Genomic DNA, 26,563 nt, shown 5'->3' with positions numbered 1-26,563 from the left:
TACACATAGAAGCACACAGGTGTTCACACAAATGCACACATGGGCACCCACAAAAACACACACACACAGCTACACAAGTGCCCACATACACAGTTACACACAAAAAACCACATGCATACTCATACACACAGAAACATACACATGCATGTCACCTACACACACACACCAGCACACACTCTGGCAGGGCAGGCACCCCAGGAGCCCCATCTGGAGCCTGGGGAGGAAGCCTCTGAACCAAGACAGGAAGGGGATGCATGTCTGTGTGTCCCAGATTGGGTCTCTGTCACTGTGTGTGTGTCTGTCTGCTGAGGTGGGCGTTTCTGGGCCGCCAGCTTCACTCTCTGTCTCCAGGACGCAGACAGGCCATCTCCCCTCAGGCTTCCTCCCTACCTCCCCCGGCATGGTCCCCCACCTTCCTGTCCCCACCCTGGTTGGCTGTGGGAACCTACCGTTTGGGCTGAAAGAGGGGCAAGAGGGGCCCGGCGGCATCCACTTCTCACAGTTCCCCCTCCCCTCTGGGCCTCAGTTTGCCAAGCTGAAAAATGGAAGGATGGTTTCTGGGGGGATCCAGGAGCCACCTCTCCATCCAAGCTCCCCTAACTCCTCACAGCTCAGAGCCTGCAAACTCTGACTGTTTTTCTGGAGGCTTCTGCAGACATAACCTAAGACTAAGAAGAATTTCAAAGGGTGGAAATCCAGGCTGCAGTGCCACCTGGTAATAGATGTTCATAAGGTCAGGGGCAGGGTTCATCATGCCCAGAAGAGCCCCTCCAAACCCAGGTGTGGACACCCAAGGGCCTCAGGAGGGCAAGTCCGGAGCAGGCTGGCAGATGGAGAACACAAGCAGATTTCAGGCAGAGAAGAGGGGAAATTGTGTGCCCAGGAAAGTATTTCTCTGCAAGGCCAGTGTGTGCATACCTGACTCTGGTTTCTACAGGTGAATGAATTAAGGTGGCCCTCAGGTGTTTCCTCAGAGAAGGCGATGGCACCTCACTCCGGTACTGTTGCCTGGAAAATCCCATGGACGGAGGAGCCTGGCGGGCTGCAGTCCATGGGGTTGCAAAGAGTCGGACACAACTGAGCGACTTCACTTTTACTTTTCACTTTCATGCATTGGAGAAGGAAATGGCAACCCACTCCAGTGTTCTTGCCTGGAGAATCCCAGGGACAGGGGAGCCTGGTGGGCTGCCGTCTATTGGGTCGCACAGAGTGGAACACGACTGAAGCCACTTAGCAGCAGAAGCAGCAGGTGTTTCCTGATCCATGTGCATGGTACCCCCAAGTGTGCACAAGTGTGAACTTGTTCACACCCTGCATACATGTCTAGAATGTCAGTCCAGGGATCTTCCTGTTGTTCCTGGAGGTACAAGTGCCCAGCACTTGATGAATACTTGGTACATCATTGCATAATGATGTTTCCACTTACTATGGTTCACTCCACAAATACTTAGCCAGAGTCACACAACTGACACTGGAGACACACAGGAGCCTAAGGCCGAACACAGACCTGGGGGTCAACGCCTGTGTCTTGTGGTTAGCATACAACCCACAAGTGAATGCAAGCCGGTGCGTGTGCACAGCACGCATGTTGGCCCGTGGGCTGCAGGGTTCACACATGCAGGGACACAGGGGTGTGTGTGTGTGTGTGTGTGCCTGAGTGTCCCCAGTGGCTCCCGTGCAGGCATGTGCAGGCCAAGCTAGGCTCCTCCTTGGCACTGCCCGCCGGCCCCACCCATCTGCCGAGAGTGCCTGGGGCCAGGTGGGGCTGGGCAGGCCCGGAAACCTCTCCCAGCTGCTGTGCCCAGTTTCAGGGAAGCCACCCGCTGGCGAGCTGCCTGCGGAGCCTGCCTGCCTTTGCACCTGCCCCCTGGGCTTCCAGGAAGCTGATGGGGAGAGGCCCTGCCCCCAGCCTTGCCTGCCTGTGTCCACTGCCCAGACCCACAGGTGGAGGGGGGTTGTGCAGCTGGCTTCCTCTCCCTCCTTCAGAGCCCCTCACAGCCAGAACCAGTAGAAACTCTGGAGGGGAAACTGAGGCACACTCAGGGGCCCCTTGCAGAGGGTCCCAGCTCTCAGGGAGTGGCCCCCACCCCAAATCCGCCTGGGGTCAGAGGTCTGTACAGAGAACGTTTGACCTGGGGAAGTTTGCAGGCTTGGGGCCCTCTCGTGGTGCTTGCCTGTGAAGGTATGCGACGGGAGAGTTTCCATCTGCTCCTTGGGCCTGCACAGACGCGGGTGTTGGAGGGCACAGTCGTCTCAGTGCCTGCTGATAGGCATTGGTGAGCCTGTCGGTGCCTGTGCACAGTGGGTGCAGGCACGCACTCAGGTGCTACATACAGTGCTGTTTAACGTCAGTGTCTGCACACAGTGGGCGACGCACGCACGGAGGGCGGTCCTCTCCACAGGTGTTTGCAGGCAGGTGGGTGCCCGCACGCAGTAAGCCTTGCGCTCAGAAGGAGGACCGCCCACAGTAGCATTTGCAGGGAGGAAAGGGGGCTGCCCACGGAAGGCCCTGCCCGCAGATCGGACCGGGGCTGATCCCCGTGGGCGTCTGCAGCCGAGAGGAGCTTCGCAAGGCAGGCCTCACGCGCGCAGCCCCGCGCCTCCGCGGCCGGCTCCCCACCCCCGCGCCTGGCCCGGCAGGTCAGGCGGCTCCGGCGGGGCGTGGGGCGGCCGGCGGGGCAGGGAGGCTATTCCGGGGCTGGCGCGGTGCCCGGGCCCTGCGCGCCAGGCCGCCCGGGGAAGGCGCCGCTCACAAAAGGAGGGTCTGTGCAGACGCCCCGCCCTCGGCCCGGCCGCCCGCCGCCAGGGCCTGAGGGGGGAGACGCCGCTGGGGCCGCCGCCGGCCTGGACCCCCCCCCCCTCCACGCCGGGGCAGCCGCAGACACCGCGCCTGGCAGGCACCACAGGGAGGCTGGCACCGCGGGGGACAGGAGGGGGTCGGCGGCGGGCGCTGAGGCTGCTCGCCCGGGACGCGCCCGCGGGGCGCTGGTGAGGGTCGGGACGTGGGGAAACTCGGGTGACAGGTCTCTGCATTTCGCCCACTCGGGAATTTCTGTCTCATACACACCCGCCTCTGTCTCCAATTATCCAATTTAAGGATCGAGGAAGCCGGGACTCCTGCCTGCTGGGAAGGGAGGGGCGTCTGGGGCCTGGGTCAGCGCCCCCCGCCCAGTGTCTGGCGGGAGGGCGGGGTGGAGGGAAGAGGTAATAAGCGTTCTCCCGGCCCAGCGCTCTGGTGTATTATCTGCTTCGCCTCGCTACGTGGGAGGGTGGTTAGACTTTCCCTTTTGCGGAGGGGGAAACTGAGTCAAGCTTGCGCACACTGGTAGCTGGTTAACCGCCAAAACGAGATTCGAATCCCGCGAGCTCTGCGATTGCCCTTCTTCCTCGGGCCTGAACTCTGCCCTTCTGCCCTGCCAGCGGACCCAAAGGCACTTCTGGTGCGCCTGCTGTGTACGCGTTGGTACAAACCCCATCCCGCGCCTGCACGCAGGCAATTGCTCGCTCACGCCTGGGGCAGGCGCGCACACGTGTGCAGGAAGGTCCTAGGCTCCTCCGCGACGCCCCTCACCCCACTCCATCCCAGAGCAGCTGCGGAGCTTGGGAACCTGGCACCCGGGAGCAGGGGATGGGTGGGAACGAGGAAGAACAAGGAAGCAGGAAAGAATAGGGAGAGACTGCAGACTGACCCCCGCCCTCTTCAGATGGAGTTGCTCTATGTGTGTATGTGTTTGCATGCACGTGCTAATCCCCGGGCATCCTGGGGTGGGGGTGTCACTCAGGCTGTGTGTCACTCTGGGTCTCTGCAGGCAATCACCGTGGGTCCCTGGGTACCCATCTGCAAGGCTGTGGGTGATGATGAACTTGTCTACCTGGAGCCCCCTCTCTACACTGGAGGGTGGGTCTGGGGCCTGCAGCCTGCAGGTCTCCCAGACTCCTTGGTGTGTAACTGTTGGGGAGGGGACATCATTCCCAGGCTTTCCCTTCCAGCAGACAAGGCCAGGGTCCTCCAACGCTCCCCACTCCCTGTGCCCAAGGAACTACTGCCACCCGGATAATCTAATACGGAGGCCACACTCTCTGCCTGGGTACTGGGGTCAGGAGAGAAAAAAAGGAGGAGGTGAGGCAGTGTGGGGTTAGAGGGGGAACACACCGGACACAGACCATGGGCCAAGGGGAGGACCTGGGAAGTACTTGCTGTGGGTTTGCAGAGGCCAGGGGACAGGGCTTGACCCTGGGAGCTACGTTTGAACACACCTTTAGGCCTGCAAGACGGCAAGGCCTGGCCACTTGCGCACGTGAACTTCAAGGACCCCATGTTAGTGACACAGATCCAACCACCTAGATTCGTAGCCATGAAGTTTCAGAGAGGGATCTTGACTCACAGGGACACTGAGAGGCAGAGGCCCAGCACAGGGAGAAAGAATCAGATAAATAGTCACATACCAACCAGCTCTCCTGGAAGTCTCTCCCGGCTGCTCTAAATGCCTTGCATATTTTCATTCATTTAATGCTCACAATGCCCCAGAGATGGGCACTTCTATTCATGTGCCCATTGTACAGATAAGGAAACTGAGCCCAAAGAGGAGAAGCAATTTTCCCAAGGGCGTGGCCTCCACAGTGTTTCAGCTTCCCTGACGAGGTAGTGTCACTGTGTCTGGCCAGGCCCCAGCCCTTGGCAGGTCAGTGTGTGTGTTCTTTAGGGACAAAACAGTCTGTCCTAGGTCACCCAGATGACCTATGGGTCAATCTCTGGTTATTCATGTGTCCAGATTTGGCCTTGAATCTTCATGCCAGGAGCACTGAGGTACCATGAGGGGCTTGGCCGTGAGGGGCTTGGCCACGAGGGGTCTTGTGGGGGTGGAGGGAGGAGAGAGGTGAGAAAAACACAGATGGTAAAGAATCTGCCCACAATGCAGGAGACCCAGGTTTGATCCCTGGGTGGGGAAGATCCCCTGGAGGAGGAAATGGCAACTCACTCCAGTATTCTCGCCTGGAGAATTCCACGGACAGAGGAGCCTGGCGGGCTACAGTCCATGGGATCACGGTGTCGGACATGACTAAGAGACTAACACACACACCCAGCCCAATTGAATGTGAAGCCTAACCCAGGAGACAGTTAAGGCACAGAGGGGGTGGCAGGATGAAGTGTCGTACCAAACCCTCCAAGACAGGGGTGAGGTAGGGGAAGCAGATGGAGCCAGGAGATAGGCTTTCAGGGGTCCTGCCTGCCTGGAGGGCTTCCCTGAGGAGGAGGCAGGTGAGGTGAGGACAAGAGGGTGTGTGGGTGTTAGCTTGCGGAAAGGGAAGGACAGAGGGTTCTGGGCAGAGGTTAGAGGGCCAGGTGTGCAAGCAGCCACTGGGCCTAGGGTGGGTGCGCAATGACGCATGCCAGGGGTGGGGTGGGACGCCTCTGCAGATTCTGGGCTTTAGGGAGGTGCTAGTACTGCTGGGGTCCTAGGGACAAAGGGCAGGCAATACAAGTTCAAGCTTTGGCAGGGACACACACCCTGCAAAACGGATGAGTCCCCAGATACAATGCAGGTGAGAAAAGTAAGACGCAGAAGGCCATAGAACGTGTGATTACATTTCTACGAAACGTCCAGAACAAGGAAATCCAGAGATAAAAGAGTGGATTCGTGATTGTCAGGTCTGGAGGAGGATGGGGGTGACAGCTAATGTGTGTGCGAGTGTGGGTACCCTGAGAGGAGCGTGCACCTCAGTCAGGCATGTACCCACCTGAGAAACAGTGCTGGCCTGTACCCTCTGGCTCCTGGAACCCAGCCCTCAGCAGTGGCAGCCTCAGCGAGGGGGTACCTGCAGTAGTGGCCAAGCCTTGGTGACCTATGGCCACTCCACCCTGAAATCTGGTGGGGGCAGGAGTGTATTGAGCTGCAACCTGCCCGATCCCTGTACCCCTAGGTTTTTAAGACTCTTGGCCAAGCCCGGGCTCCTCCACGCTGGGCCTCAGGCTTCTCTTCTGGAAGATGGAACAACAGCATCGTCCTCAGTGGACAATGGTCAAGTTTAAGGGTGTTTGCATGCAGAGAGGACTGAATCAACGAGCTACTGTTAACTGCTCGGAACAGCCGTTGGGTTCCGGGTTCCGTCAGGAAGACTCAATCTTTCTTTAACGACAGCAGGAGCAATAGTACTAATAATAGTGGGAGAACTAGTGTGAGAACGTAAGAGCCATGACCTCGAACGTTCCCGTGCTCGCGCAGCGGCAGCCGAGTTCAAAGCCTTGGTTCGCCTCTCCTCGGGCACGCCCATGTGAAAAGCCACGCCCCCTACGAGCCTTCGGTTCTTCGCCCGCAAAGAGCCAAATATCCGAAGTTTAAATCAAACCGGGTCGGGAACGCTGCCCGCGGAGAAGCAGAGGGACAAATCAGCTAACCCTCTCATGATTTACAGGTTTTGGTCCCCAAGGGATTTTCTCTCTCTTTTTTTAATGTTTGCATCCGAGTTAAAAATATATTGCTTGAAAATATTCTTTATCTTGCCGAGTGAGTTTTTGGGCGCTTGCTGCCTTAAATTTTGCACGGAAAGTGTGTGCCGCTCTCCTCACCCTAGTCTCGGCTCTGCTAATTCACAGGATGGCTGTGCGGGGATTAAAGGAGACGATTCCGGAAATGCAGGGGACATAACAACAGTGCTGATAACAGCCCTCGTCGTAATATTGGGTAATCCTTTTAATACATTTTGTGTCAGGGAAGCTAATCTGAGGAATATATATTTCGTTTAACCTCAGCAATTTATGAGGCAGGCAGGTAGCATTATTATTCCCCCTTTTCAGAAAGGGAAATTTTAAAGGCACGGAGAAGTTAAGGTACCAGCTCAGGGTCACACAGCTGAGGTCCTACCCATGCCCTGTGTCTCCTTGGAGCCCAGGGGCCTGGGATCGTGCCCCCACTGCACAGGAGACTTAGGGAGGAGAGGGTCAGAGGTCATACGGCCCTTCTGTGTGGCCAAGGTCAGGACGGGGACAGAGCGGCCCACACCCACGGGCGGAGCCAGCGGGAGCTTTCCCACAAGCTGACCCGACTGGGGGATCTCCAGGTCAGCTCTGGGACAATGAACCCCCTCTCCTTAGTTCTTCCGCATCGCGCCGCACCCCGCCCCCACTCTGAGGTCTCGGCCTCTGCTCCCTCTCCCGTCCCTGGGCCCTATCTCAAGGATCCTTCTCCTCATCCCCCCTCACCCCTTCATAGGCCACCTCCATCACGCGGGCCTTCCGTCCCCTCACCTCCCAACTCCAGCAGGAACCCCCTCCCTTCTCCCCCCGGACTGTTGGCTCCGCCCCCCCCCCCCCCGCCCCCGCTCAAGTCTTCTCTCTCACTTCGCGCCCCTACCCACTACAGGGATTCCTTGGCTCTTCTCCCCCTCCCGCTCTGGGTGCCCCCTCGCCCCACACCCCTTTCTCTTCAAACTCCCACCTCTACCCGCCAGGGCTCCGGTCTCTCCACTTACCCCTCCCCCAACCCCCTACAGGGATTCTTTTCAACCCCCCTTAGACCCGTTGGACCCCCCTCCTCTCCCGTAGGCTACCCACCGCACCCCTCTTGTTCTCCCTCCTCGCGAGCCGGGTATCTCCTCTTAGCACCTCCCTTCCCCCACCCCCTACTGGGATTCCGCCCCCTCCCCTGTGCTGGGTGAGGGTCCTTACTCCCTCAGGGCTGCTTCTGCGTCTCCTCTACCCCTCAGATCTCCCCTCCAGGAGGGATCCCCGCCCCGCCCCCACCTCCCCCTCTGGGACTTCCCCTTGCTCTTTTCGCTCCCCCATCCTCCCCCGGCGGGGCTCCCCCCAGCCCCGTGACTCCTCCGGGGCCGCCGGGGTTTTCCTCACGCGCCCACGTGGGGCTCCGTGGAAAGGTCGCGCGGCCTGGGCTGGTCCCCGGGTCGGGTCGCCCCCCCCACCCCCCCTCCCGGGTTCCCAGGCCAGAGGTGCAGGGCTGAGGGGAGGGGGTGTTGCACAGGTGTCGCGAGCCCACTCCGCAGGCTCCGGGCAGGTAGACTGAAGCCGGAGTTCCAGCCGGGCTGCGCTCCTAACCGCCCCCCACCCCCGCCGCAGAGGGTCACCCACTTGCGACTTTGATAGAACAAGGAGGTGGACGGCCAGGCCTCACAGTTTCGATTTAGAGGCAAAACGTAGCCGCGTGCCAAGCCCAGCTGGGCCGGGAGCACGACTTCCTGGGGTATTTTGCTGCTTGTTGATTTAAGTTTGAGGAACGAAAAAAATTTTTTTCTTCAGTGGAGTGAAGAGGCCCATCCTAGGATGGAGCAGGCTTGGGTGGGAGGTGCCCTCTGGGGGATCCCCAAAGTTCTTCCTGCTAGGGCCGAGCCCAGGGGCAGCTCTGAGCTCCAAGCCCACCTCGCTGTGTGGTCACAGGTGGCCCCTTGACCTCTCTGGAGCTGCGCTGCGGTGGCGGCTGAACAGGCAGGGGCTGCAGCCAGCCCCCCAGGGGTGCGTCTTCATGTGCCCAGAACCTGGGGTTGGCTCCAGCACCGCCAGTAACAGCAGCCACACGGCGGCCAGGTTTCGTAATAAACCGGTCTTTTAATTGCTACGGGGCAGGACGGGGGGAGAAGAAAAAAAAGAGGCAAAGATTTGTTGGACTTGGGTGGCGCCGGCTGCAGAGAGAAGAGGCACTGTTTTTGCAAGGAGCCTGGAGCGGCTAACTCGGACTTAAGTAACACTTCCTGGTGAGCCTGCAGGAGGGGGTGCAGGGGCACACTGCTGGGGTGGGGGGGGGGGGGGGGGGGGCTGGTCCCTCACAGAGGCTGGACTGCAAATACACAAGAACCCAGAAGCTTTAAAAATTTATTACAAGGCATCATAGTAGAAGTAAAAATATATGTTATCTGTAAGCTTCCCCTCTGTCTTTCAGTGGTTCAAGTAACAAGTGCAACTAACAAAATAGATTGTCAATATACTGAGTTTGCAAGCTGGGAGTTCATGGGTACAGAGCAACATGAGCCCCTGCTCCCAAGTCCCAAAGTTATTGTCCTGGCCGGGCTGCCGACCCTAGGCCAACCAAGGCCCGTTTTTTGCAGATGTCAGCTCGGGTCTCAAGAAGGGTGGGGGCTGCAGTCAGTCCCACCCCACCCCCGAAGTGTGGAGCCCAGGCCCTCCTTGGTGGGGGAAGCAAGCAGCTCCCCAGCTCCTGTGTCTGCTCTGTCACCAGGCCTGAGCTCCCGGGTCCCCTCTCCTGCTGGCCCGGGTCCTGTCTTCTCCTCACACCGTGGCCACCGCTGGCCCCCTGGCTCCAAGCTTCCCATCCTGGAGCGGCCGCACACTCCCTCTCCTGTCTTCAGTCTCCAGCGATCCTGCCCCCGATGGTCTCACGGGTTGGGTTGTTGGGGGGGTTGTTCTGGGAGGGAGGGGGGGTCAAATATTTATGTGGTTTTGTGTTTTCGGCAGCAAGAGTTTCCGACGCCCGGCGGGGTCTCAGCGCTCCTGAAGGGAGATGTAGGGAACCCACTGGTTGTTCCCCCTACTTTCTTCGCAGTAACTGGCCACCTCCACCAGGCCGTGGCTTTTCCAGGTGTCTGTATGAGGGTTCTGTGGGAGGGCGAGAAGAGGGGGTTCAGCAAGAGCCCCCAGGAGTGGGTGGGGAGTGTCCCTCTCCCAGGGCGCCCATGGGGAAAACAGGCTGGCTCAAAATAACTCGCTGGGTGAAGAGGCCTGGAGGCCAGCGGATTGCCCACGGGACATGCCAAGCGTGGCTGAGTGCTGAGCTGGTGCACACCGGCCAGCTCCACTTTGTTGACAAACACGGGCCCAGGTGCCGGGTGGGGGTGGGGCAGGGCGGAGCCCCAGTTTGCTCACCGTGACCAGGAGACAGTGCAGGTCCCGGGCCTCAGTGGTGCCCTGGGTCTCGGCTGGCTCGCCCAGCAGCTGCGCCAGGCGCTGCATCCCCGACACCCGCACGATGTCGATGTCGTTGTCGCAGCAGAAGGACTGAATAAGCGTAAAGTGGATCTGCAAGGCAATGTCGTCCTCCTCTTCCTCGTCGATGGCCAGGAGGCACAGGACCACGCTGTCGGGATCCCTGAGGGGCCAGAGGGGGATGGGTGGGTCAGCTGGGGACTCGGAAGGGCCCCCCTTCCCGTGCGGCGGGGAGTTTGCAAAAGCAGAGAGCAACTGCAGGTGTGCAGGGGATGGCATCTGCAAGCAGATGCTGGGGTAGGGGAGAAGATGCTCGGTTCAAAGGCCGGGCGGGGGTGGGGGGTAAGTCAGGGACACAAACAGGCGACTGTTTGCAAGTGATGCAGCCCCAGCATACTGCAGCCTCCATGCCTCAAAAAAAAAAAAAAAAAAAAAGGCAGAAAGAACCCCAATCACAATGGGGACACTTGGGGGTGTCCCAGACCCATGCACGAGAGGGGTGCAGCAGGGAGACTGCAGAGCGGAGAGGGTCCCCACCCGCGCCCAGCCGGGAGACAGAGTCTGACTCACACATTCATCAGCTTGGCCGATTCGTACACCCCCACGGTGAGGCGGTCCTGGCGCTGCGCGGCCACCAACAACTCCTCCACCGCGGCGCTCACCGTCTGCATCCTGCGGCCAAGGGAGAGCGGAGGTCAGCATCAGGCCAGGCACGGGGCGCCCCGTCCCCGCCCGGCCCAGCCCGGCCGACCTCAGGCGGCGGGGGCGCCGCTACTTACTTTTGCGCCGCGTTGTCGCACGCCACGAGCTCTTCCAGTGTCATGTTGCAGTTATAATCCACAGTGGAAAACAGCCTCACGACAAGTTCAAGGAAGAAAATGCAATATCCAAGGCTGGAGAGCCCAAAGCCTTCCCACGGAGACCAAGCTTTCGTCAAGACCTTAGGAAGGCAGCGAAATCCACCCCAAAAAAGGGGGGGAAAATTGCAAGTGTCTCAGCAAGAATAATCCAAGTAGCAACCGCAAAAGTTCCGAGTGCTCGGCGTCAGCGATCTGAGCTTGCGGCGGCCGGCACCGCCTTTTATAGACTAAGAAGTTAGGGGCGTGGCCCCAGTGACCCGTTCGCCCCTCCGATTGGACAAAACACAAAGACGAGAGAAATTCGCGCTGCGGTTGGCCGGCGGCGGGGAGGGGGCGGGGCGCCGCGCGGGGGTGCCCCACGTGGGGGCGAGAGCCAGGAGGAGGGCGCCGGGGGGGGGGGTGGAGCGGGGGGGAACTTGAGTGCCAGAAAAGAAAAAAAAAAGCAGAAGTTTTCTCCTGATTTCCCGGCAGCCGCGCCGCGTTTCGGGGCGCGCGCGGGATTTCCAGCGCGCGAGGCGGCCCAGACTTTCGGGGGGGGCCTGGAATCCCCTCCCTCTCCCCGGAGAGTCCCCGGCCCGAGTCTTTCCAGGTTCTGCAGGAGTTTTACACGGAGAGGGAGCCCAGTCTGCAGCCCGATCCCTAGGTGGTCGGGGGGGGGGGTGTGGTAGCCCCAGGCTGCAGGGACCCCAGCCCCTGGGTGACTTTACTTTCTGGGCGTTTCTGCCCTTATCTGTCTAATGGGAATGCAAAGTTGGCTTCATTAGATTGCAGAGAGTCCTAAATAAAGTGAGGGATGCACAGTAAGCGCCTAGCACGCGGTGGTGGTCGCAGGAGGCCGCCTCTAGATCCCCAAAATTGCAGGCTGCGAAGGCGGCCTCAGAGTTCCCACCTGTCCTATGACAATGCACACCGGCCTCATTGGGTTGCAGGAAACATTAACTAATAAGTGGAGTACACAAGCGACACTTGATAAATATCGCCTGGTAGTCTGGGAGGTCGCCTCGAGTTCCCCAGAACCAGGGGCTGCAGAGCCCAGGGCCGAGACCCGGTGCCCCCTCTCCAACCCCGCGAGTTTCAGGGTGGGGCGCGCGTGGGAGGCGCAGGTGGCTCGGCCTCGCAGGCTCCACGCCCCCTGCAGGCGCCTCGCATTGCAAGGTTTGACTGCCCCTGCTCACCGCGCCTCTGTTGGGGGAAATCCAGGCCCGAGAGAGGGCGAAGGGAGCCGGTTCATCTGTGCGCCACGCGCTGCCACCTTTGCGCGCTTGCTGTGATGGTGGCCGCTTTTATTCCCTCCGGAGTGGGCGCTGAATGTATGGAGCGCGCGCTTGGTCCCAGGTTCTCCGTATCACGGTTCATCGAATCCCCAAGAACCCGGGAAGCATGGGCTATGCTTATCTGCAGGATGCAAAAGGGTAAACTGAGGTTTGGTGAGGCCTCCACTAATCCAAGGCCCCAGTTAGATGGTGCTGGAGTTACACGTGTGCGCCAGGCGCGGCCGCGCGCTCGGACAGCCGCCAGCCACGCCATCTCCCTGGGAAAGCAGTTCACGAGCCAGGCGGGCAGGCCCGCGTGGGACTAGCTCCCACGGTCGATCGGGGGCTCCCGTATGACTCAGCTGCACCCCCACCCCCGCCAGCCTGGGGTCTGGCCTCGGCCTTACGGCTAGATTCCCCCAGCTCCCGGGCCTGCGGTCCCGCTGACGCATCGCGCCGCCTCCGCGCCGCCCACCGTGGGGGCGCGAAATGTCCCGGGCGCTGCGAGGCGCGGCGGCGCCACCTGGTGTCCACGCGAGGTCCCTGCGCCCGCAGTTCCGGAAGGGACCAACTGGCCGGGGCGGAGTGTAGAGGAGTGAAAAACCCGGAAGGGGTAACAAATGCAGTACTTTATACACACACACACACACACATATATATGCAACATGTATTAATAACTTTATAGATTTAATTTTTTAATCAAACTACTGCCTAGGCTACTGTGTTTTTTTTTTAAAGGTAAAATATGCACGATATTTATCATTTCGATATTTGTAAGTATACCAGTCGGTGGCATGATATACATGCACAATACTGGGCAACAATCACTGTGATCTAGACCCAAATCTTTTCTATCATCCCCAGAGTAAACTCTTGGGAATGGAACACGAACTACCCCCATCTCCTGACACCCACCATTGACTTTTTGTCTCTATGAATTTGATCCTTTAGGGACCTCATATAAATCGAGTCATACTGTATTCGTCCTTTGAGTCTGGCTTACTTAACTGAACGTAATATCCTCAAGACTCATCCACAGTTGTTCATTCATGTGTGTGTCACAATTGCCTTCTTTTTGAGGCTGAATAATATTAGACTGTATAGATGGACCACATTTAGTTCATTCATCTGTTGATGGGCACATGGGTTGTTTCTACCATTTGGCTATTGTGCACCCCATTTTTTGTTAGCAAAGTTTTATTGGGACCAAGAGCAGGGTATAGAGTAACGGAATCGAGGTACTCACCTCAGGCACAAATTTTAAAGGAATGCCATAAAACTCAGTCATCAATATAATATTATGGGGACTTGCGTAGCAGTCCAGTGGTTAGGACTCTGCTTCCACTGCTGGGGAGAGACAGGTTTGATCCCTGGTCTGGGAACTAAGATCCTGCAAGCCACATAGTGAGGCCAAAAGAAAAAAAAAGATAAACAATATCTTAATATAATATTCTTAACCAAAATCTATGCCCCAAGATCCCCATCCATGATGAACAAAAATCAAGGATTTAAAACAAGCATTATCTGACAGGGTCGGGGGTAGAGGGCAGGGAGGTGAATTGTTCACTTGCAAGTTTAAATCCTGACTTTATTTCCAGTTTTGATCTTTTCTTCATCATGATTTTTTTTGCATTGATTTTAATTTTGAAAATGTTACATTAAAGTATTTGTCTTGGGACGTCCCTGGCAGTCCTGTGGTTAAGACTCTGTGTTTCCAATGCAGAGGCCATGAGTTTGATCCCTGGCCAGGGAATGAAGATCCCACATGCCATGGAGCATGGCCAAAAGAGGGAAAATAAATAAATGAAATATTTATCTTGATGATTGAGCTTGGGGAACCCTCTTAAATTTTGCTCCTAAGGTTGGTGCAGCCATGAGAATGTCCCTGTCTGCTCTAGAAGAGGTGACCCTGTCCTCCAAGGGGGAAACCCACACCCTCCTCCTGGAGAACCTATGAGTAGGGGACTTCCCCAGTCAGAAAATTGAGCATATATCCACATTCACCTTGAAAATGAGATTCCTTTGTCTCTAGAACTGATAAATGTAAGTGCTTTAAAATTTAAATTTACATTGCATTCAAGGCACACAGAAGAGGACTACCTGGTGGTCCAGCAGTTAGGACTCTGTGCTTCCACTGCCAGGGCATGGGTTTGATCCCTGGTCAGGGAACTAAGATCCCACATGCAGTGGCCAAAATAAACCACGTCAATATGCGTAAGAGCAAACTTTTCTTGAGGATTTATTACATGCTAGTTTTCATTCCAATCCCAAAGAAAGGCAATGCCAAAGAATGCTCAAACTACCGCACAATTGCACTCATCTCACATGCTGGTAAAGTAACGCTCAAAATTCTCCAAGCCAGGCTTCAGCAGAACGTGAACCGAGAACTTCCTGATGTTCAAGCTGGTTTTAGAAAAGGCAGAGGAACCAAAGATCAAATTGCCAACATCCACTGGATCATGGAAAAAGCAAGAGAGTTCCAGAAAAACATCTATTTCTGCTTTATTGACTATGTCAAAGCCTTTGACTGTGTGGATCACAATAAACTGTGGAAAATTCTGAGAGAGATGGGAATACCAGACCACCTGACCTGCCTCTTGAGAAATCTGTATGCAGGTCAGGAAGCAACAGTTAGAACTGGACATGGAACAACAGACTGGTTCCAAATAGGAAAAGGAGTACGTCAAGGCTGTATATTGTCACCCTGCTTATTTAACTTATATGCAGAGTACATCATGAGAAATGCTGGACTGGAAGAAACACAAGCTGGAATCAAGATTGCCAGGAGAAACATCAATAACCTCAGATATGCAGATGACACCACCCTTCTGGCAGAAAGTGAAGAGGAACTAAAAAGCCTCTTGATGAAAGTGAAAGGGGAGAGTGAAAAAGTTGGCCTAAAGCTCAACATTCAGAAAACAAAGATCATGGCATCCAGTCCCATCACTTCATGGGAAATAGACGGGGAAACAGTGGAAACAGTGTCAGACTTTATTTTTGGGGGCTCCAAAATCACTGCAGATGGTGACTGCAGCCATGAAATTAAAAGACGCTTACTCCTTGGAAGAAAAGTTATGACCAACCTAGATAGCATATTCAAAAGCAGAGACATTATTTTGCCGACTAAGGTCTGTCTAGTCAAGGCTATGGTTTTTCCAGTAGTCATGTATGGATGTGAGAGTTGGACTGTGAAGAAGGCTGAGCACTGAAGAATTGATGCTTTTGAACTGTGGTGTTGGAGAAGACTCTTGAGAGTCCCTTGGACTCAAGGAGGTCCAACCAGTCCATTCTGAAGGAGATCAGCCCTGGGATTTCTTTAGAAGGAATGATGCTAAAGCTGAAACTCCAGTACTTTGGCCACCTCATGTGAAGAGTGACTCATTGGAAAAGACTCTGATGCTGGGAGGGATTGGGGGCAGGAGGAGAAGGGGACGACAGAGGATGAGATGGCTGGATGGCATCACTGACTCAATAGATGTGAGTCTGAGTGAACTCTGGGAGTTGGTGATGGACAGGGAGGCCTGGCGTGCTTCGATTCGTGGGGTTGCAAAAAGTCGGACACGACTGAGCGACTGAACTGAACTGAAGCCTTTCGTAAGCAGTTTCTCCTTCAGTGCCCAGGAAGCAGCCCTGTGTGGTGGGTGCACATTTGCAGGGAGTGGAATAGAGACCCAGGAAGACCGTGCTGATTATCCAGAGGCGCAGAGCTCAGAGCTGTCTGAGGTTATTCCAAGATGGTTTTGAACTGTAGTGTTGGAGAAGACTCTTGAGAGTCCCTTGGAGGCAAGGAGATCCAACCAGTTAATCCTAAAGGAAATCAACCCTGAATATTCATTGGAAGGAATGATGCTGAAGCTGAAGCTCCAATACTTTGGTCACCTGCTTTGAAGAACTGACTTGTTGGAAAAGACCTTGATGCTGGGAAAGATTGAAGGCAAGAGGGGAAGGGGACAACAGAGGATGAGATGGCTGGATGGCATCACTGACTCAATGGACATGAGTTTGAGCAAACTCGAACTGAAGGACAGGCGGAAGCCTGGCGTGCTTCAGTCCATGGGGTCGCAAAGAGTCAGACATGACTGAGTGACTGAACAACAATTCCTAGATTCCCGGAGGCAGGGGTTAGGACAGGATATGTGGTCCAGAGGGAATGGGCTAGGGGGATGTGGGTCACAGGGGTCAGACTGGGGACCAGACAAGCAAACTGAGTTTTGAAGGATGAGGAGGTATTTCCTGGTGGAGATAGGAAGTGGTCTGCCCAGCAGAGAACAGGGCCTGGCCAGGGCCTGACCCCCTGGGGAGACACTGATGAGGCTGATTCAGAAGGACTTGGCTTGCCCTGGTGGGACCAGGATGAGGAAGGAAGAAAATCTGTTGGGGAGGCGGGTGCAGAATTTAAAGAGGCACCAAAAACTTGGTCATCGAGATAATCTTTTTTTCTCTCTCTCATTTTTTATCAAGATGGAAGTCACATACCATAAAACCCACCCATCTAGAGTGTCTAGTTCAGTGGGTTTCTGTGGAATCACAAGCTTATGCAACCATCACCAGTAGTCCAGAATTAGACAAACTATTTTCCTTTTTCTTGGCTGCACCACATGACTTGTGGGACCTTAGTTTCCTGACCAATGATCTGAACCCAGGTTCCCTGCATTGGCAAGTGGATTCTTAACCACTAAACCACCAGGGAAGCCCCCTGATCCTGCCTTGATTTACAATTTTGATAATGTAGTCAGCATGGTATGGGTTTTTTTTTTTTTTTTGCATTTCTTTTAAGTTTCTAAAATATTAAAGGATGTTTGGAGGTGGGGCCTTTGGGAGGGGTAGGGTGAGATGAGGCTCTGAGAGTGGGGCCTCTGGGATTAGTGTCCTTATAAGGAGACGAAGAGAGAGCCCAGAGTGCTCTCTGCCAGGTGGGGACACAGTGAGACCAGGAACCAGGTCCTCAGCAGGAACAAGCCACGCCAGACTTCCAGGACATGGAAGAGTCACGTCTATGATTTAGGCCCCTCCAGCCTGTGGTGTTTCTGTTATAGTAACTCTCAAGCCCAGTAAGCCAGGAGGGGTGTGAGGGGCTGGGGTGAGGAGCATGGGGCAGGGGCCGTGGGGGTGACCAAGGAAACCGCTTGGCTTTGAATCTCCCCCTGACCATCCCACCACCCCACACCTGTGCCTCAGTTTTCCCCTCTGTGAAATGGAAACAATGTATTACCTAGGATCCTTCTGAGCATGGAATGCATTCATTCTGGTCCACACTTAGGAGAGGGCTCTGTGCATGGTGACTGCCCTCTAAGTGGGCAATTTTGGCACTAATTGAAGGCCTACTGGGTGCTGATTCAGCGCTGGGAGTGGTGATAATGCAACTGCTTCGGGTGGCGTGGTCAGGATATCTGAGGAGGTGACATTTGAGCTGAAATCTGAGTGTTATGAAGAAAGTAAGCTAGGAACTTCCGTGGTGGTCCAGTGGGTGGCTAAGAATCCAAGTTCCCAATGCAAGTCGCCCAGTTTCGATCCCTGGTCAGGGGATGAGATCCCACATGCCACAGCTAAAAGATCGTGAATACTGTAAGTAAGACCCAGCACAGTCAAATAAATAAATATTGGGAGGGTCTGAATTTGGCTTGGGGTCAGTTTAGCAAAGGAAACCATTGGCAAGCTTGAAGCAGGGGAGGGACTGGCCTCTGACATCTTTTTTTTTTTTTTTTCTTTTTCCTTGAAAATGAACAAGACTTGATTCTGGTCCCCAAGGAGCAGCTTCCAGGAGGAGGTGAGTCACCATCTGAACTTGGAGACGCTGGGAAGACAGGATGGGCTGGGAGGAGGTGAACAGGGCACACACCAGGTGGCAGAGATGTCAAGGGCAAAGGTGAGGAGGCCTGGTCACGTCTGGGGGTGCTGGGGAGGATAGCAGTGGGCAGGAGGAAGCCAGAATGTCTGTGTCTGTGACATCTGGGCGAGGTGCTTGGTAGGGGCCACTCTGCTCTGTCAAGCTCAAATCCCATTCCACCCCTCACAAGTTGTGTGTTCTCAGGTTGGTGACCTAACCTCTCTGAAACTCCCTTTTTTCCTGGGGAAATCAAGTTGTGGAGAGGATGATAAAAATCCATGACCTAGACTGGGTTTGCCCTGTGGAAAAAGCACTGTACACCTTCCCTATGGAAATTACCTTGAAAGCCACTTGAAGCCAACCCCCTGTCCCCCGATGCTCATGCCTCGCCCCAAACAAGTTCTCCCTGGAGTACCCAGAGGGCTTCCTCCAAACCCACAGTCTCACCATGCTCACCCTTCCCGCTGTTCTCTGATTGTGCCTTTGCCCCTACCCGTCCCTCCCCCCAACCCAAAACAGAGATGCATTTTTTAAAAAAGGTAAAAGCATGATTCTCACTAGAATATCCAATCAATATTTGTCAGAGTTTGCAAGGAACTCGTTAACTAATGAAGGGACAGATAAGATGTCTTTTAGGCCATCCAGAGACTGAATTGAATTTGTTTAGTTGATGCAAAATGACACAGTACAATTGTCCTTTTTCCATGCTTTACATGGATGATTTACATTTACATGATTTACATTTGTATAGATGCATGGAGTTCAGCCCATTGTTTTTTAGGTGGACATGGTTCCCATAAGACAACCCTGACTTCAGATACCAGCTGTAAGTTCATCATGGGTGGAGATTTTTTCACATATGTTTCAGTTTTTAAAAAATATTACATTATAATATTACTTTTTTTTTTTTAACCTCACCACTCAGGTTGTGCAATCTTAGTTCCTTGACCAGAGATTGAACCTGTACCCCCTGCAGTGGAAGCACAGAGTCCTCACCACTGGACCATCAGGGAAGTTCCCCGAGAGCTTCTTCTTAGGGTAATGAAAATGTTCTAGAATTGATCGTGGCCATGGTTGCACACATTTGTGAATATACTAAAACCACTGAATCATACACTTTAAAGGGTGAGTCATATGAGGTGTGAGTTACATCTCAATAAAGCTATTAGAATAAAACAACATGGCTGCAATTCTAGGATTTCTTGGCAGACCCATTTCCCTCCCCTTTATCTGGGCTGGGTCTATAATGGCCTTGACCTCAGGGTCGTGAGGGAGGCAACACTGCCCACCATGACCCTTAACTTCAGGAGCAGCTATTGTCTTGCTCTTGGAGGAGATGTCTGAGATTCCTGAGATGTCTCATAGGAAGTCTGTGCTGTACCAGTGGGCCCTGGGGAGACCCTGAGGGTACACAGAAGAAAAACGGGCTGGCAAGGCTGTAGGTTGACCGGAGAAGGAGCTCAGATCCCCCAGCCCAGCTGCAAGTTGGACACCAACACCACATGGGACAGAAGAACCACTCTGCTGAGCCCCACCTGCATTCCCAACCCACAAAATCATGAGACATCATAAAGTCTGGGGGTAGTTTGTTTCACAGCAGTAGATTGGAATCGAAACCTGCAAAGCCTCCTGGCACATCGGGTTCACAGTTAGGATTCTCAGATTCCTGGTGGTTCTGCACAAGAAAGTGGCAGTGTGGGCAGGGCTGGCCCCACTCTGGTGGCCTGCTGCCTCTGATTTGAGGGTTTGTCCTGGATCATGAGGGTCCTCATCTGCACACAAAGGGCACCTCAGCTCACAGATCCATAACCCTCCCCTCAAACAGCTGCCCTCTGCCACTTCTGGGTCCTCCAGGTGTGCAGACTGGGGGCACTGCCTGCCTTAGGAGGATGTACCCTGCATTGGAGACAAGGAATTCCCGAGTCCTGGGTGCCAGAGTAAGGGCTGGAAAAGGAGGTGTGGAGAGAGGTCCTGAAGGGGGACAGGCAGGCTCTAAGTGCAGCAGTGACCCCAGCCCAGGTCACTACAGTCCCTCACCTGGGGACTATCCAGCATCCTCTCCACCTATGCTGGCCAGGTAGTAAGCAGACACCTGAGGCTATCAAGCCCTTGAAATGTAGCTGGAGTGACTGAGGAACTGAATTTCAATTGAATTTCATTTTAATGAATTAAAACCCACAAACAGGGACTTCTCTGGTGGTCCAAGGGCTGTGACTCTGCGCTCCCACTGTAGGGGGCCTGGGTTCGATCCCTGGTCAGGGAACTAGATCCTGCATACCAAAATAAGACTTATGCAGCCAAATAAATTAATAATTACTTTAAAAAAAAACCTACAAATAGAAATGGTGGAGGGACTTCCCTGGTGGTCCAGAGGTTAAGACACTGTGTTTCTACTGCAGGGGGCAAGGGTTCAATCCCTAGCCAGGGAACTAAGATCCCATATGCAGTGCAGCCAAAAACTAGGAAAGAAAACAAAGAAGTGGTGTAAAATACTTTTCCATTAAAAACAACTTTGTTTCCTTAAACTGTTGAAAATTGAGCATCCAAGTTTCGATAGGCTGAAAGTATGAAAAACAGTGGATTTCAAAGACTTAATGTGAAAAAACAAGAATGTAAAATATCTCATCAATCATTTGTTAATGGAAAAGAATATGAAAAAGAATATGTATATAACTATGTATGAAGTCGTGTCCAGCTCTTTGCAACCCCATGGACTATACAGTCCCTGGAATTCTCCAGGCCAGAATACTGGAGTGGGCCGCCTTTCCCTTCTCCAGGGGATCGTCCCAGCCCAGGGATTGAACCCAACTCTCCCACATTGCAGGTGGATTCTTTACCAGCTGAGCCACAGGGAAGCCCATATATATTTATAACTGAGTCATTTTGCTATATGGCAGAAATTAACACAACATTGTAAATTAACTATATACTTCAATAAGTTTTTTAATACTTTGATAAATTTTTAAAAATTGTGTATGTTGATTATAATGTTGGTTAAAATATTTGGGGTATGTCAGGTTAAGTAACGGAGAAGGCAATGGTACCCCCACTCCAGTACTCTTGCCTGGAAAATCCCACGGACAGAGGAGCCTGGTGGGCTGCAGTCCATGGGATCTCGAAGAGTCGGACACAACTGAGCGACTTCACTTTCACTTTTCACTTTCATGCATTGGAGAAGGAAATGGCAACCCACTCCAGTGTTCTTGCCTGGAGAATCCCAGGGACGGGGGAGCCTGGTGGGCTGCTGTCTATGGGGTCGCACAGGGTCGGACACGACTGAAGTGACTTAGCAGCAGCAGCAGCAGCAGCAGGTTAAGGAAAACATTAAAAATTAATCTCTCTCCTTTCCTTCTCTCTTTAAAGTACTGACTAAAATATTTAAAGTAATGTGTTAGCCATTCAGTTGTGTCAGACTCTTCGTGACCGCATGGACTGTATCCTGTCCATGGGATTCTCCAGGTAAGTAAGAATGTTGGAATGGGTTGCCATTTCCTTCTCCAGGGAGATCTTCCGACCCAGCGACCAAAGCCAGGTCTCCTGCATTGCAGGAGCCCATCTGAGCCACCAGGGAAGCTCCAGAGTAATATAGATGGCATTCTATTGGTGTTCTATTTCTTTTCTTTCTTTTTTTTTCTTGAGGATATTCCTTTTTTAAAGTGAGATATAATTGAGATATAACATTGTGTAAGTTTCAGGTGTTGATTTGATACATTTATATGTTATGGTATGATTACCACCAAAGGTTAACCCCTCTATCCAGATAATTATCATCTCTTTCTTTTTGTGGTAGGATATTGTTTGTGTTGGAACCATGTTGTTCTGCACAGCAGTCTGAGGGAGGTTGTTTATTTCATTTTTGAAACACAAAACATATCAATCAGACAAAGAGCATCTATGTCCCAGGCAACTAGCCTAAAGCATAGAAACATTCACAACTACCAGGCTTACAAAACACAACTGCTATGCTGACTTCTGGGTTAACCACGTCCCCACCTTTCCTTTCAATTCTCTAATATTTATAGCACCCTGAAATAAATGTAAAAATGGTTGCCTACTGGAGATAGTCTTCTGCATTTTTTTTACATGCTCTTTTGTTTAGGTGGTCATTCTGGGCATTCACTTTTACTGCTGTATAGTATTCCACTGTGGGTCTACACAAAGCTACCAGTGTATTCTGTTTTTAAATCTTTTAAATTTGTTATTATTTTTGGGAGGGGACAGGCTGCATGGCTTGTGGGACCTTAGTTCCCTGACCAGGGATTGAACCTAGGCCACTTAGGCACTTAGTGAAAATGCCAAGTCCTAACCTACTGGACCACCAGGGAATCTCCTCACACACATCATTTTATTTCAGATTGAAGTACAATTGACAATGTGCTCATTTCAAATGTACAGCAAAGTGATTCAGTTATATATACATATATATATTCTTTATATATATATATAAATTCTTTTTCAGATTCTTTTGCATTATGGTATCACAGGATACTGAACATAGTTCCCATGGGTGTGTTCTTATTGAAGCATATTTAAGCTGTTTTCAGTTTTTGTTTCCCTACAACAACAAACAGTGAGCGTTTCGAAACAAATCAAGTCCTCTCCTATATGATAAGGAACTAAGTTCTGGGACAACGGCCAGGAAGGATGTATATCCTTAACATCAGTACCAATGTGCTTGGGAGTGGGCCCTGCTCTAGGGGACACCTTCACTGCAGCATCATGAACCCTGGAGCCAGACCACCCAGCTGAACGGCACCCAGCTTCCATGATCAAAGGACCCCCCCACCCCCGCCACAACATATTTACGTGTTTATGCGTGCTCAGCCACTTCAGTGGTGTCCAACTCCTTGCGACCCCATGGACTGTAGCTCGCCAGGGTCCTCTGTCCATGGGATTCTCCAGGTAAGAATACTGGAGTGGGTTGCCATGTCCTTCTCCATGAGATCTTCCCAATCCAGGGACTGAATCTGAATCTCTTACATCTCCTGCATTGGCAGGCAAGTTTTTTTTTACCACTAGTACTGCCTGGAAAGCCCTACTTATTATTTCCTTTTTAAAATTAATTAATTAATTTTTGCCTGTGCTGGGTCTTTGTTGCACATGGGTTTTCTCCAGTTGCGAGCGGGGGCTACTCTCCAGGTGCAATGCGCTTAGGCTTCTCATTGTAGTGGGTTCTCTTGTTGCGGAGCCTGGGCTCTAGAGCGCAGGCTCAGTAGTTGTGGTTCTGCAGCATGTGGGCTCTTCCTGGACCAGGAATCAAGTCTGTGCCTCCTGTATTGGCAGGCGGATTCCTCACCACTGAGCCACCAGGGAAGGCCATGTGCTTATTATATTCTAACATGCCACTCCTGCTGGCTTCCCAAGAGGAGGGACCGACCTTTGTTCTAGTCACTGGTGCCACCCCAGTGTCTGGCACTGGGAGATGTCAATCCACACCTGTTGAGTTCATTTTTCCCCCAAGCCCATTTAATAAGCAGCTGTCCCTCCAGTCCCAGGGCTCCCCTGCCCCCCCAGATTTCAGTTGGAATTTCAGAGTTCCAGCTCCAGGTTCCTGACTTCTAATCCTAGATTCCAGGTTTAGCCTCCAGGCTCAGGAATCCGACCAAACTTGTCCTCCTCTGGGCTCTGGAACAGGGCTTCCAGATTCAGGGTCTAGAACCCCAGCTCCCCAGTAGACACGAGAATCAGGGTCCCCCAAATTCAGACCCTTCAATGCGAGTGGTCCCCTCTCCCCCCATCTGGAATCCACGCCCTCCAGCCCCACCCCCTAGCTCCAGGTTTTGCATTGAGCCCGCCCCACCCCTCCAGATTCCAGATTCCACGGTCCTGCAGGTCCAGGCGCCGGAATTCAGCATCCAGGCTCGTGATCCGGGCTGGGAGCCAGCGGGAGTCGTTGGACTGAGATTTTGAAAAATTTGGCGCCAAACTCCAGCAAGATGCCGCGGAAGGGACGGGGGATGGGGAATGGAGCGGAGAGGGGGAGGGGACGGCGGGCAGAGACTGGCCGGTCCTCCGGGGCTCGGGGATTTCTCGCCCACCAGCTGCACCCTCCACACCCAAAGCAGGCAGCAACTGCCCATTAACTCACAAGCGCCCTGGGGTCAGAGGGTCCTGGGTTCGAACCCCATCCCCTCCCCGCCCCTGCCGGCGGGGGTTCCCAGGACAGGTCCCCGAATCGCCCCATGCCTCAGTTTCCCGTCTTGGAAATGGGCCGAGAATCCAACCACCACCACCAACCCCAGCCATGTGTCGCGCCTGGTGAGCCCGTGGAGTGGACAGGACACCTCCTCCGGGTGGCCAGACCTAGGGCTCGGCGGGGCGGGGTGGGGTTTGGGGTGAGAGCTCTGGGCCCAGCAGTCGCCGCCCCGCCCACTAAGCGCCAAAATTTGAAAATTGCCAGCGCCTCCCAAACTGAGCACGAGGAGGGGAAGCCCCGGCCCCACCCACTGGAAGCGCAGGGCTTTCTGGGACTTGGAGTCCAGCCCCCTCCCCCCGGCCTCCTCGATGGGCTGGGGGCGGGGAGGGCGCTCCGGGCACAGATGGGGCGGAGAGAAGGGGCCAAACTCCAGACTGAAGTCAGGCTTGCGAAGCCCGGGGTTGGGGATGAGCACAGGGAACAGAATTCCTGGAGGAGGGAACAGCGCAGGCCAAGACCTGGAGGCAGATGGGACATCCACATGCCATGAGGGGCCAGCCTGGTGGTCGGAGGGTAGGCTTCGGGGCCTTGCATGGCAGGAGACCGGGGCGGTGATCAGTGGGACCTCTGATGGTGAGGGGGTTGCAGCTATGTCTAGGGGGTGGAGGGGAGGAAGGTGACCCCATACTACCCCAAACCCAAAGCTTAATCGGTTTTCTTCCCTCCCACCTCTTGTTATGTTGTATCACTTATTAGTGATAAGTGTTAGTCTCTCAGTTGTGTCAGACTATTTACGACCCCATGGACTGTAGACCGCCTGGTTGCTATGTCCATGGAATTCTCCAGGCAAGAATACTGCAGTGGGCTGCCATTTCCTTCTCCAGGGGAATCTTCCCCATTGAGGGATGGAACCTGGATCTCCTGCATTGCAGGCAGAGTCTTTACCTCAAGCTTCCTCACGTTCTACCTACTGTTTTGTATTTGGTGTTTCTCCTATTATGAGGGGCTTCCCTGGTGGCTCAGTGGTAAAGAACCCCCCTGACAATGCAGGAGACGCAGGTTTCTGCATCCTGCCTGGGCAATCTCACGGACACAGGAGCTTGGTGAGCTAAGCCAATGGAATCACAAATAGTCCGACAGTACTTAGTGACTAAACAATAATGTCAAGAGTCAAGAGAGGTAAGCATCAAGGGCAGCCCCTCCACCAGAGGTCTGGAAAAGGAATCAAGTTTTCATGTGTCATTTGCTGGGGTCCCTGAGAAGGTTGTTTGCATCAAGTCCTCTGAGGTTAGATGTCTGGGGAGAGGGATTTTCAAGACAAAAATAACAACTGGCAAGTTCCAGGATTAGGGGAAGTGGTTTTCAATTGAGGGTGACATTGCCCTGTTGGTGGTAGGTGGCAAAGTCTGGGGACACTTTGGGTTGTCTTGACTGGAGTGGGGGCTGGTGCTACTGGCATCAAGGTGGCGGGGAGGGGAGCCCAGCAGTGCTGTCTGACATCCTACAATGAATGGGATACGACCGCCCCCTCCCTGCTCCCCACCCCCCCACCCCATCACCAGGGATCAAACCCATTCCTCCTGCACTGGAAGCACAGAGTCTCAACCACTGGACCTTCAGGGAAATCCCTGGACATTTTATATGAATGGAATCATACATTTGTATGGCCTTTTGTGTCTGGTTTCATTTACTGAGCATTTTTTAAAAATTGAGGTATAATTGTCATAACATTATATAGCTTCAGATGTACAAGCTAATAGTTTGATAAGCCTAGGTAACATCCATCACCTTACATATTATTAGTTATAGAATTTTTTCTTGTGATGAGAATTTTTAAGATCTACTGTTTCAGCAAATTCCAAATATGCAATATGATATTAACTATAGTCACCATGCTGTCCATTACAGCCCCATGACATTTATTTTGTAACTGGAAATGTGTAATTTTTTACTTCCTTCACCCACTTCCCATACCCAAACCCCAGCCACCAATCTCTTCTGTATGTATGTGCTTGGGCTATTCACCTGAAACTAACACGACTTTGTAAATAAGTATACTTTAAAGACCAACCCCCACACACACACAAAAAACTGCAAAACCTTGCTTATAGACCTAAAAAGAAATTAAAATAAATGAAATAATTAAAAAGTTAGATGATGCATACATCGTTGCAAAAAGTAAACTGGTAAAATTCTTCAGAGGACAACTTGGCAATATCTCTATGAGCTTGGGAAATATATTGATACTTATTTATTTGGCTGCATCAGGTCTTAGTTGCAGCCTGGAGTATTTCTGATGTGCTGGGTTTTTTGTTTTTTATTCCATATATTGGTGAAATCACCGAACGTATTTCTGAAGTTTCTTCACCACTCCACCTGTAATTTTAATGAGGCTCCGATGACGTAAGTAGGTTATGCAAGTGGGGAAACTGAGGCCCCGAAAGAAACCCGGGGTCACACAGCGGTCAAGCTAGGATTTGGGGTCCAGTTTTTTGGCTCTGGGACAGCGCGGGAAACTGAGCAGGAGACTACAGCTCCCGGCGTGCCGCGCGCGGCGCCGACCGGACTACAAGTCCCAGGCTGCCCCGTCCCGACGGC

The 26,563-nt window shown here is 53.3% G+C and overlaps 1 protein-coding gene across 1 annotated transcript; it reads right to left on the bottom strand.

Moving 5' to 3' along the window:
• Positions 1-8,807: 8,807 nt before the first annotated feature.
• GADD45B (growth arrest and DNA damage inducible beta) lies at positions 8,808-10,947 on the bottom strand. The gene is made up of 4 exons (XM_040241880.1): positions 10,669-10,947; positions 10,460-10,561; positions 9,830-10,052; positions 8,808-9,562 (listed from the first exon to the last, which is right to left on the bottom strand). Exons 1-4 carry the CDS (start codon positions 10,710-10,712, stop codon positions 9,449-9,451), a joined length of 483 nt encoding a protein of 160 aa, XP_040097814.1. The 5' UTR covers positions 10,713-10,947; the 3' UTR covers positions 8,808-9,448.
• Positions 10,948-26,563: the final 15,616 nt, after the last annotated feature.

The sequence above is a fragment of the Oryx dammah genome, unplaced genomic scaffold, assembly GCF_014754425.2.
Source record: "Oryx dammah isolate SB20612 unplaced genomic scaffold, SCBI_Odam_1.1 HiC_scaffold_5, whole genome shotgun sequence".
Taxonomy (NCBI): Eukaryota; Metazoa; Chordata; class Mammalia; order Artiodactyla; family Bovidae; genus Oryx; species Oryx dammah.
This window is presented reverse-complemented; position numbering and strand designations above follow the sequence as displayed.